General features: G+C 46.3%; 1 protein-coding gene across 11 annotated transcripts in view; it reads right to left on the reverse strand.

The window, feature by feature from the left end:
• The window catches only part of CDC14B (cell division cycle 14B), a gene marked incomplete at its 5' end in the record, with an annotated part of 123692 nt that overhangs the window by 5008 nt on the left and 105611 nt on the right, over positions 1-13073 (reverse strand). For 3 of the 11 annotated variants that reach the window (XM_079790110.1, XM_079790111.1, XM_079790102.1), the window contains 4 exons: positions 2609-2725; positions 11347-11444; positions 12113-12269; positions 12438-12576. In XM_079790110.1, coding sequence (XP_079646236.1) covers positions 2609-2725; positions 11347-11444; positions 12113-12269; positions 12438-12576 — 511 coding nt within the window. Of the gene's footprint in view, positions 1-2608; positions 10502-11346; positions 11445-12112; positions 12270-12437; positions 12577-13073 lie in introns of those variants that run through there. The other 8 variants (XM_079790112.1, XM_079790105.1, XM_079790103.1 and 5 more) reach the window with 5 other exon arrangements.

The raw sequence follows: 13073 nt of genomic DNA on the forward strand, positions 1-13073 counted from the left end.
CCAGCAAACGCGTATGACCATAGTCATACTTTTCAGCTGTCAGGTATTTGCTCTTTCAGCATGTTTGTGGGGAAACTCCCCGCGTTGTGGAGACTCAGTCAACTGTCCGCCTAGAGAGCCGTGGCAGTGGGCGGTGCGGGTGGGGGGGTCTCCTCCGGAACCTCTCAGAACAGAACAGAACAGAACGTGGGAACGAAGCCAAGCTCCCGCGGAGGGGACGGCGTGCACACACAGACCTGCAGGAGAGAAGGCGGCTCCGGGCAGCGGCAGCCCGGCCCGAGGGTCAGGATGAGCGCTCTGAAACGCGCGCTGTTCTTTTCATACTGCTGTCTAAGGAAAGAACAGTCAGCTCAGACTATTTGTCCTAAATCGGATTATACACACAGGTCTTAATTCCTTCGCCGGCCTCCAATCAAAACCCAGTACTACTCAGCGGGGAAAAGCGCCAGGCGACAGCGTGGGGCCTGTAAGGAGGGATCTGTCCTTTGGGGAGCAGGTGACTCACAAGCCCTGAAGGAGGCCGAGGAGACCCCGCCACAGGGGGTGGTTGAACACGGCGAACCCCGGTGCATGCTCACCAGTTCACTTCTCCGCCCCTCCCCATCCCTGAAAGTCCATTTCAGAAAATTACAAGAAGCCTTTTTGCTTTTCAGCACTATCCCCGGTGCCTGGACACTGCTTTGGGCCATTTCAATATTTAGTCAGGCAACTCCGTCTGAACTCGCCTTCAGACCTCCGAGCATCGGTCCAGGGACTCGGGGGATGCTCCCTGCACAGGAAGCACCTCTGCTGGGAAGCACACGTTTAGTCACTAGACAAGACGGAGATGGAAACCCGGGGCACGGCCACGCCCTCGACGGGGAGGGTGGCAGGGCACACCCCGCCGCCCGCGGCTCCTGGACTCTCCGAGGCCTGCAGCGCAGAGGAAAGGTGCCAGACACGCGGGGGTGAGGGACCCCGAGCAGTGACCCGCAGAGAGCATGTCCATCCGAACAGCCTGTCACCAACAGGCTCCTGATTTGAATTTCTAACAGTTTAATTCACCTGAAAGTGTCAAAGTTAAAATGCTCCCATTTCACTCCATTAATTGTAGAAAAGTTCGGAAAAAAGAAAATGATTAAAAAAAATCCCCAACTGTCCTGTTAATATCTTGGCATATTTTCCTTTATCTTATTTCAAAATACATAAATTGAAATATATACATTTATAAATATTTGTTTGTAAACATTTATACATCTATGCATTTCTATACACATATATAAAGTATATTGCACATTTATAAAATTGGAATAGTTCATAACAACTGGGCATAGCTCTTTTCATTTATTGCTTCATGAGCATTTATCCAGATCATTAAATTTTCTTTAAAAACATGATTCTAGACATTCATATGGTATAATTCATCAGGCTTTAGACCATTTCTTCCTTCTTACTGTTATATAAATAACATTTTGCTTTTATAATGTACTAAAGTCTTGGGTTTTTGGTCAGTAATTCTCTAATACTCTAATTCTCATGTAGAATTAGTATGAATATTTGATACCTTTCTGATGAACATTTTTAAATCCTAAAATCATGAGTCAGTGCCCAGTTCTCAAACACCTGCACGGGGCACAATCACATTCCCACCCACTAGCGGTAACGGTGTGCAGTGAACTGTCCAAAGGACCAGCAGAGACGAAAACGGCAGAGCTGAGCAATTCCTTCAGAAAGCAACACCCTGGAGCGGCTGGTCGCCAGCCAGGGCTCAGCACCCGACGGCTGCGCGCCACCCAAGCCTCGCTCAGCACCTCGGACAGGCACCTCGGGCCCAAACGCCAGGCCCGGGCAGACCAATGAAAAAGAAGCATGACGTTTGGGGAAGCCGGGTGACCTGTCAGGAGGGATTCGCTGTGCCAGGAGCGCGCCAGGACAGAACCACGGCTGCCCCCTCCAGGCCACGGCACACAAGCGAGGAGCTGCCTGCCTTCCGCTCCGGGGAGGGCGCCGTGGGCTGCCTGCTCCTCCCCCCGAGGGACCTGTTCATAGAACACGTTCGGAATAAAACGTCTGCCTGCCGTTCATGACAGAGCTCCTGAGGCAACAGTGAGTAACGGGTGCGGTCACAGAATAAGCCTCTCCCCTTCAGTAACGAAGGGAAGATGCTGGCTCAAAGGGAGAGAAGGAGCCGCGGGGCTGCGGACTGTGGCCAAGGTCAGTCCCTGAGTCACGAGGGATCGCAGTCCCACGGAAGCTCGCGTGCCCACCACCACACTTATTTGCGGCGAGCTCTCCAACAACCCCGCGGCATCTGCACACAGAGAGGGTTCCCGAGTCCCGGCAGAGAACTTTGGGAATTCTTAATTGAGAACTTACAACAGGCTCAGCTTGCCCACACTACGACCCAGAGGCCACATTTCCAGGGCTGAACATCGGTTTTGAAAAACGAAACTAAACAAAATCCTGCATTAAAATGGTCCAGATTCCCTTCGATGACGAACACATCAAACACATGCGATCACTTCCCCGTCACAGGGACTCCGCCTTGGCCTGCCTCCATTCCTGTCTCCCGAAGGATAAGCGGGAAACAATGCTTGAACTTTTCGGAAGAGGAGGGTTCTTTTCTCACCTTTTAAAACTGCTTTTCCTTGAAGCAGACCTGGTGGCTCTCTTAGCAATGCCTGCACTGCCAGAAACGCTAGGTTCAGATGTCTTACAGCTCTGAACACTGGACTGAAGAATTACTCTGAAAACAGTCGGAAAAAACAAGATTATATCACTGAAACAACTTTCAAATACTTGACACAGGAAGGCATTTTTGCACTTGAGTGCAAATTATCTGATGGAGAATTGGTAGGATTTTCCACAAACACATTTTTACATCGAGGTCTTTTGAAATGAAGCACCTCATTTCCTTACGAAGGTTAGTTACACCAAGATAACGAGTCTTTGTCTTTGGAAAATGAATGACCTGGCATTTCAACAATCCCCACACCAAAGAATCAACCAGCAAAGCAAATGTCTGTGTCCTAAGTAAAAGGAAGTCCTCAGAATTCCTGTCATGAAATAAGAAATCATTTAAATCCCCCAAATTCTACAGAACGTGAATATAAATATCTAGACAATATTCAATCCTCAGAGCTGAGAGTAAGGGCAATAAACCCTGAATCAATACCAATTTCATATAAGACTTCAAATTTTAAAACCATGTTCAAGCAAAATGTGAGTTTTGTTTGAATTATAACTACTTACTGAATCACCAAGTACCATTAATAAGAAAGTGAAACTGCTTGAATTTTGTGATACTTGATTTAATTAAACTATGAAGACCTCCAGGAAGCGATGCTGCGGGAGTAAATTATACCGAGGCAAATTCATGAATCAGAACTCCCTGAGATCAAAGCCTACGTGCAAGTGGAGGGTGTTTTATATTCCTCACTCAATTGTCACAGGAAAAACATCAAAACATTTTATCCACATTCCTTTTCTTCAAGAGATTGAAATGCTCAAATGTATGCCCCTGAATTTAGAAAAAGTACTCAATGTTATTTCTAAGAGAAACACTGGCTTCTGATTATATGAAGGAGGGGGAGATATTTAGTAGTGTCTGTTAAAGAAGTGAATCTAGAATTTTTCACAAAGGAAAAATAAAACAACAAAAGCCAGCCGAGGGTGCTCCCGCCGCCGTTCCTGAGCCCGAGCCCAGGCCCAGGGCTGCTCACCCCGCGACAGGGCGGTTTAAGGGCGGTTTATCTCCGTTTCTACAACGGAGGAACTGAGGCGCCTGCGGGCTTTGACACACCACACCTACTTTCCGAATGAGGCCACTTACAGCCCAGAGCACAGACAACTACCACACGGTCAAACCATTAATATGAGGAAAAACAAGGGCCAATACCTCACCTGCTTAGGAAATTTAAGATCTGATTTCTTAAATTAACAATACTATTCAAGACAAGAAATTACTGATAAATCAAATTTTAGGCTGACAGGAAATTTTTTTGTGTTTTTTAAAAAGTATTTAAAAGTATCTATAAAATTAGTGTAAGTAATTAATGTGAATTAATATAATAATATTAATAACTAATAACTGATGTGGAACTTTGAAAGAGAGCATGGTAGACATTTAGAATGCATTAGTCACACTAATAAAGATTCAGGTCCCCAGGTATTCGCATTAACAATAGAGCAGCTATTACATCTGTAGATTATGCACCAATGAAGTGGGAAAAACCCAGCAACTGCACTTGATGTTACCTGTGATAGCGAACAAGTGCCACCTGACAAGGGGAAAAGCTGGCAGACCGCCAAGGTGAGCGAGAAGGAGGCATTCCCGCCTGGCAAACCAATCACGTGACCGTGCAGAGCACTAGGCAGCCTGTGGACCTTCTCCTTGCACCTTCCCCAGCAGAACCCTCAGGCCTGCCTTCCACCTCTGCCCCGCACTGCAGTTCCCTTGCTTCTCCGCGGTGTCTTCTGAGCCCCAATATTCCCCAAGTTTGGACATGACATCTGCAACTTGGGGAATATTGTAAAGTAAAAACTATCAAGCCACAAAAGTGCTTTGAACACACACATTCAATTCCAAGAAAAGAATCCATCAGTGCAACTATGCACTATGTACACCGGCTGTCGCCCAGATGCCAAACGAGCTTCCCAAACGATGGGCCGGGCCTGCAACTCCGGACGCATCTTCCCACTAAGAGTCGGACGCAGCAACCCGAGGGGTCCTTGGCCTCGAGAGCTCCAGGCACGCCCCAGCTGTGCCCACGAGAAATCGCCCCAAAGACAACTACGAGGATTCTATTTGTTTCCCACTGTTACCCTGAAAGCTTTGATTTCTGTAAATTCCAAGTTAATCCATCAGGCTGAATGAATACTCCGCTGCGGGCCTAATGCGATGGCGAGCGTTAGCAGTAACAGAGAAAGGTTACACCTTCCAGATGGTAAAGAGAAGAGAGCCTCAGGGAGCCCATTTAAGTTACCCTGGGAAAATGATATACTCAAAAGCACCTAAGGATCATTAGCAACGCCTCCACCCATTCAGAGCTCATCTATTCAAGGCAGCTTCGCCACTGGAAAACCACCGGAAAGGGCCATCTATATGGGAAACAGTGTCAGCCTATGCGACAAGTTTGTATTTAATGACACCTTTTAAGAAAATGTCACCAATAGAAACATGCTAAGCAGCTTTTTCTTAATTTTGAAAAGAATGAAGTCTGTTAGGTTTCACAGTCTTTTCCCACCATCTGAAGACACTCAACGAAACCATAAAACACGAGCAGTGGTTGCCATGGAATTTTACTTTGGAGGAAGTCCTAGCAGGAACTTTTGCATTTCTTAATAAAACTCCCAGGTCCAAGTTGGAATAAGAACAGAAATCCTTGAATATGAGCTACAGAAACAATGTCAGAGAATAAGGAAGGCAGCCTTGACGTGAGAGGCGCGGTCTCAGCAGCCACCAGGGCGCCGCTCCGGCCTGCGCTGGGTCTGGGCCGGAGATCCCCGGTGAGCCTCGTGCACGTTCTGCAGGAAAGACGTCTCTTCTCTGGCAAGGTACTCGTTTAAGGGTGAAAGGTGTCCAGAGAACACAGAGTCTGTCCACAACACCCTAAGGCGTTTTGGTTGCTTTCGGGGAAAGAAGGCGGGCAGGAGCAAGGCAGGAGCAGCGCTGGTCATGCAGAAACACAAACAGACAAGACTCTCGTCTTCTCTGCTTCCCTCCTTTCAACATCCAGTTCTGAACATTGCACGTGACTGAAAGGGGGAGGCAGGGGAATGAGGGAGAGGAGAGAGTTCCGCAAACTCAAGACAGAGACTTGCTGGGCAGCAGCTGCCTGCTGCGAGAGGCTGTGGACGCAGCACAGCCAGAGCGAAACGGGGCGCCACGCTCCCGAGACCTCCTGGCTGCAAAGTCAGATCTTTACAACAGCGCAAAATCAGTGCGAAACTGACTTCTGCTGGACTGGAAAGGACACACACACTAAAAATGTTGACTCTAGAAAACTAGAGAAAAGTTGTACAGACAATTGAAAGAAAAGCACCCCAAGTAACTGAATATTTTTGAGAGGGAAAGAAACTAGCTTGGTGTCTTTTTAAATTGCTACTTCAAGAAATCTGTTCAGAGTCAGCACAACATAAAAACAAAGCCAGTGGCTGAGCATCGACTCAGGAACCAATGATTGCAGTTCCATTCCCAGTCAGGGCACATGCCCGGGGTGCGGGCTCGATCCCCAGAAGGGGCCATGCAGGAGGCAGCTTACTGATGATTCTCTCTCCTCGGTGATGTTGTTTCTATCTCTCCCTCTCCCTTTCTCTGAAATAAATAAAAACATTTTAAAAAAACAACAACAAAAATCAAAGTGTGTTGTTTGTAATGTCCCTTGTATGAAAAGAATAGTGAGGGGCCTCCCTCCCCGACACCACACCATGAGTTGAGGAGTTTTTGAAAAAGAACCTTTGAAAAAAGGCAAATCAATAAAGCGGGGAGAGCTGCCAGTGACAAAAACATGCATCATGGGAAACAGAGTGGCAGTGAACAGTAGGGAAATGGGTGGGACACTTACACAGCAGCTATTTGTCAAAGGGTCCGATGGCTACTGTGTTCTTAAACCATCGAGACAGAACAGCAGGATGGGAAGAATGTAGTCACAAACAATCCACCAGATGACAACACTACACAGTGCAGAGGTCAGCACAGCTAGGGAACATCTGGAAAGGGGTGAAGGGGAAGAACAGATGTTCAAACTGAGAAGCCAAAATAAATAAAATAATAAATAAATAAAGCCATGTGTAAATTTGAGACACCCTGTGATGATGTGAGAGGGTGGGAAACAAGGATGGAGTTTTGCTATATTATGTTGGGGAAAAAAGGCTGTCTTGCCCTGGCCGGCATGCTCAGTGGTTAGAATGTCCAGCGTTTCCCGGTCAAGGGCATGTACCTCAGTTGCAGGCTCAACCCTAGTTGGGGCATGGGCGGCAGGCAACCAATCGATGTGTCTCTCTCACATTGATGTTCCTCTCCCTCTGCCTCTCCCGCACCCTTCCACTCTCTCTAAAAATCAATGGAAAAATATCCTCGAGTGAAGACTAACAACAACAAAAAAATGCTGTCTTCAGTATTAAACTGATTTGACACTTGGTAAGAACAGAGTAGGCCCAATCTCTAGTTCAAAAACTGCCCCATGTTAATTTAATTGGATGATACAGAAATCAAAGTTGTTGTTATAGGGTTGAACTTCTTCAAAAAGCACACTATGCACACACACAAAACTGAACCAAACCAAAGGGGAAAAGGAGGCAAAACCAAGCGAACAAAAAAAAGGCCCGGGACTGATAACTAACAGCCATCCCTCCCCTCGGAGGCACAGTTAGAAGCAGGCACAGCACAGTGGGGCTGATCTCACTTCAATGGAGCCAGATTCTGTATCATCCAGGAGGTGCACGTCCTGAAAACAAGGACTGCAGAAGTATAGGCAACCCACACAACGCGACATGAAGACCATTATCCTCATGAACTAATCCAGTAAGCCCTCACGTTACATCATCGAAGATTCTGCAACTTGATGCAAAACAAAATATGACAAAACCAATTTTACTGTAGACTAATTGATATTCATGAAAGTTAATTTCCTACAGCATCTTCTCAGTGTTACTAACAAAATGACGTTATTGGAGGACCTGCTATACTGTACACATTTCCTTAGTTGTTTTCCTCATGCAGCCCAACTTGGCTTTCAGCTTGGTGTTTCTTAACCCCCTGGCCTGGCTTCCCGCAGTGAGAAAGGGACCTCCTCACAGTTGGGAGGGTGCCAACTCCTTCCAACCACATTTCCAAATGGCCACCGACACGTCTGTGACCAATAACAAAAGGCTCCATTGAGTATTTGCTTTGTGCAAACTCTTGGGCACAAACGATGAAGATTGCCCAGACATCTTCCTCAATGTCTGTCACCTTATCACTGTACGCTAGGTGCCAGGCCCAGGCTCCTATGTGGGCGTGAACCCAAATCTACTCTCTCCTTTACTCCTGCCAGCAAAGAAAAACAAAACCGACAAAACCTGCTGCATGTTAGGATTACAGGGGCTTAATAGTCACACAGGATGTAATAAATGACTTTGGAGCACCGAACCCTAGCAACCCCAATGCGCCCTTGTAGTTACTGATCTACCAGTTATCTTAAAGGCAGAATGGCCTGAATATCCAGGTGTCTGCAGTATAGATCTTTACTTGTTCCTCTAATGAAGCTCCTGGCATATGAATTATTTTTCAATGATGAAAAACACACCCGTCAACACTGTACCGCTAAGGGGGGTTTAAGGCTTTTCAGGCTAATTAGATCTGTACTTTTGCATATTCCTGTGTAGGATACATTTCCCCTCCTCATGAAGCATCTCATTTAACCACAACAAACTAGCAGAAAGGATCAGTATGCAGAAATAGGCAGCACAGGGGAGTTATCATATCTACAAAATCTACGTGAGCACAGACAGTCACGTACTTGCCATCACGCCCGACGATCACCTCCAGGTCATGGGGCTACTTGACTTACCGTCTTCACGGTGGGCAGGATCACACAGGCTTTCTGAGAAAATGACTATTTTACAATTTCTAATGACTTTCACTTTCCCCGAATATTGACTATAAAATAGAAACCGGTAAATGGAATGGTATTTTACGTACCATAAGTTTCTCTTAAGAATCACATGTTTCTCACTAACTTTCCTTATGATGAGTATTTTCATTTGGATTTAAGTGTCAATAGCAAAGAAAAATAACGTGCCCATGGTGACAGGGGAGTCAGTCGGGAGGCGGGGATTGAATTCAGGTTTCTCAATCTAAACCGCTGTTGGAAACTCTCAGGGGGCTTTTCTTTCTAAAATAACAACAAAGACTGGGAGGGAAAGAAAATCTCCAATTGATCTCCTTTTCTAGAGAACTACAAATAAGAGCAAAAAGGAGATGATTTTAATAGGAGAGGCTTTCAAAAAGCAGGAGAGGGTAGGCAGGCTGCTGCCCGGGAGGGAAGGTGCTGAGACCGACCGAACATCCCCGGGCCTGTGCACACATGGGGGCTTCGGCCTTTTCCTTCAAAAGTGTGTGTGGAGGGGGACAGTTTAGGGACTATTCTATTCTTTTTGGGTTATAATTAAAGGGGATCCTGAACTAGTTTCTTTAACAACCTTTATAACTTTTACCATTTTACTTGGTTTTAATTTATACCAAGAGTGCTTCAGAGCAAAGGGCCAGGGTCCTATTTTGGCTTTGAGGTGGGGGTGGGGGTGGGGGTGGGGGTGTAACTAGGTAACGAAACCCTGAGGCTGGCTCCCCCTCCCGCCCTCGCCAGTTCCATCTTTCACCATCGCTGAGCACCGTCAGCTTTCACCCCCGGACCTCAAACACCAAGGGGGAGGAATGGCACCTAGTGTCACCTTCTGAGTCCGACACATTTAGGATGTCAGTCTTCATTTACTGTTTTCTTTTATTTTACCACAAACTCATCAGCTACGAGAGACAGTTATGGCCTCGACTGTTCTGGAAAAGAGTGAGCTGAACTCTAGGAAACCTTCACCAGGGAGCAGGCTTGGTGACAGGACATTTCCCACAAGCCCCATTTAACAAAAAGGTCGGACTAAGCAGAACTGTCATCCCAGCTGGAGAAGGCAATAAGCTGCTGCAGATTCTTAAAAGCAATACCACAAACCTGGGCACGATGAAAAGCAGCCCGCACCATCTCCCTTTCCTAGGGCTTCCCTGGACAACGGCATGCCACCTGAAGCTTGCTGGAATGCGGAACCGCAGGCCGGCCCGCTGCACGCCCTGCGGTCCCAGCTCCCCGGGAGACTCGTGCACACTGACATTTGACAGGCTCTGCGTTGGGCCCTGCCTGTTGCCTCCATCATGTCTAAAATTGGCTTCAGAATAATTATTTGGAGGGACTATAATGTTTCTAAATAACCCATAAAGCTTTAAATAAAGACTTTTAATGAAATTAAAAACAAAACGGCACTTGGAAAAATTGCGTAAAATGTACCAGTCTTAAAGCATTCTAGTTGATGGAAACCCCATTGCAAAGATAATGCTTAAATGGGGCCTATAGGCAACACGGATGCCATCCACTCACACAGCACTTTACACTGGAAAACTCTATTCTTCTCTTGGATCTTGAAGGACGCCCCGAGGCAGAGGCCCACCACAGCACGTGCCTTAGGTGCAATTCTACTTGAGAAGTTAAGATTATTAGGAGATACCAGGGAAGAACCACTTTTAATGAAAAACAAGGCTTGCTCTTCCCTGCCATGAGCATTTACTATGTCATTAGCTCCTTATGCACCCTATTACACGATACTTACTGAATAACTGGCCTATGTCCGCCACAGAATAGGGGGAGGGGGCTGGAAACTGGGTGCCCACAATGATGAGAGGTTATCAGAGGAAGAAATCCAGTGTCACAGGTGGGAGCATCTACTGAAGAATACCTTACAGCCCTGGTCGGGTGGCTCAGCTTGTTGGACCATCGTCCTGTACACCAAAAGGTTGCGGGGTTCAATTCCTGGTCAGGATGCATACAGGAGGCAACCAATCAATGTTTCTCTCTCACATTGATGTTTCTCCCTCTCTCTCTCTCCCCTCCCTCCTTTCCTCTCTCTCTAGAATCAATAAATAAACCTATCTTCAGTTGATTAAAAAAAAAAAAAAAAAAGAGAATACCCTAGGAAAAAAGTATGATGCTAAGTTTTTTATTCTATTTTTTTTAAAACCATACTTGATGCTCTGTGAAATTTTATCCTAACTACCGCTTACACAAGCAACAAGTGGACAAACACACACTCACTGACTCTAATACTTCCTATCACCATGCTAAACCTTCTGAAACTTGAATATAATTCCTCAAACAAAAAAGTTAAATAAAACATATAGCTTAATCTATTGTTGCCCTAAAGTAATATGACATTAAGCCACCATGTCACCACTGATTAAATTCTACCATATTAAAAGAGATTGCCTGCAACATAGTAGTGAGTCTAAAGATATTCACCATTTTTAATAATTATGGACAATTCTATTGTTCTGTGGCTTACACCTGGTGTGACACCCCTGAGGATATCCAGATTATTCCAGAGGAAAAGCGTTCCTAAACGCCTTCCTATACACGGGCTAGAGGGTTAGGATGGAGACGGAGATAAACAGAGGACAGCCTGGAGCTTCGTAGGCTATTTAAAATAACTCGATTTAAAATAACTTAGAATCATTTCAAAGTGGCCCAAGGGACATGCAACTATGGAGGAAATGTAAGGACATATGTTCACGAAGGGCCTCAGACACGCACGCAAGAACATCAGCCCCCGCAAGGAGCCCGGACTCACGTGAGGGGCACAGCACTCGTTTTTGACTGTCTTCTGCTTTTCAGGGCCCGGAGTCTATCTCCTTGCGTCACGCTGTAGCTTTCGTCGTCATCGCTGTACTGTACAAGTAAAAACACACTGAGCCAACGACCCAGGCAGCGCTGGCTCACGCAGCAAAGCAGAGCAGCTACGCTTATCCCCGGGGCATGCACGCCAGCTTCCGCTGAACTCTACAATAGCTGCTGCTTTTGAAATAAAGCTATAGGTCACGCTGCACGACACCCAACCTTCACGTCCACAGACACAGAAGCTAACAGCGCTCCTGCTATAAAACACTGACAGTGAAGAGCATAATGGGTTTTCAATATTGAAAGCATGCCTTTTTAAATTTCACCATCTACTTACCATCACTTAATACAGCGCAGCTACCCCTAAACTCTTGGTTCTCTAAAGTCCCCCACTTGAGAACGACCGGTCCCCTAGGTCAGCTGTCACAAATGGGCAAGGTGTCGGGAAGGGGGGTCACTAGGGCCAGCTACAGTGCTTCCTTCACATCCCCTCCCACCAGTGCCCAGTGTGTAAGAACTCCAGTGTCATGCACACATAACCTTGTTCTAACTATTTTGAGCAAAAAGTTCCTAGAGAGGACTCTAAGTATAAAAAATGTGTGACAATAATCCCTCAAAATGTGCTTTATTACTTTGATCTGCAGTTTCCTCCGTGCCCTAAAAGGTTCTCACCAGCATTTAAAGCAATAGCAACAGAGTGACGAGGATGGTTCGATTACCAGTTCAGGTTCTTGCTTGTGTTTCTCGACCCCATGGAGTGAAATGTCATCCACAGCCAAGAGGAGCTTTGAGACAGCGGCTTTGTGTCTGCCATTCTCCTGACCCCTTAACTTCCGACGGAAATAGTCTCCTTCCAACCAGAGACTTGACTGTTTCCTGTCAGAGCATTTAAATAGCATCAAAATACACCTTTCGAGAAAGTGACAAATGAACAACTTCCTCCTCCTAGACCACCTGTCGTTAAGGAGACTAAGAAGTCTACTTCCAATCAGTATCCAGACCCAAGCGTTCCCTGGGCATCATCAGAGCTTTCCAACTACTTACGCCACCAAGAACTGTTGCTGCGGCCCAATCACGGAGCCAGGCCTGCAGATTCGGATCCAGGCGATGGCCTCGGCCGCGGTCATCCTGTAATGCTTCATGATGTAGCAGGCTATCAGGGTGCCCGTTCGTCCAAGGCCAGCTAGGACGGGAAACAAGCCAATCAGACCTGGTCTCCTGAACTCCAGCATTCTGTTGCGAGGGGTGGGTCTGCCTCCCTAAACACTGGTCCTCAAGTTCGGCTGCACACTGCAATCACCTGGAGAGGTCTAAAAACACCTCCAGAGAGCTGATTTAATTGTCACGCAATGCCGCCTGGACAGATTTCTAAAACCCCCCAAATGATTCTACACATAGCCAGGAATGAAAATCACTGTCTAAGTGACAACTCTCAAGAAGTCCAGTGCTTCTACCCAGTTTTCTCTTAATGACAAAATCATATTCCCAAAAACACAGGCTTAAAATCTTGCAAAGCTTTCCCCTTCATTCACCAGTGTTTCTACTGTACTTTTCTACTCATTTTCACATGAATTTTTTAAAACTCTATTCCTGCTATCCTCCTTTACTCTCGCCTAAACTCTATTTCATCCTGTGATGATAATTTTATGTGTCAACCTGGCAGGTGTATTTGGGTGAGAA

Source organism: Cnephaeus nilssonii (assembly GCF_951640355.1).
Source record: "Cnephaeus nilssonii genome assembly, chromosome: 14".
Classification (NCBI taxonomy): domain Eukaryota; kingdom Metazoa; phylum Chordata; class Mammalia; order Chiroptera; family Vespertilionidae; genus Cnephaeus; species Cnephaeus nilssonii.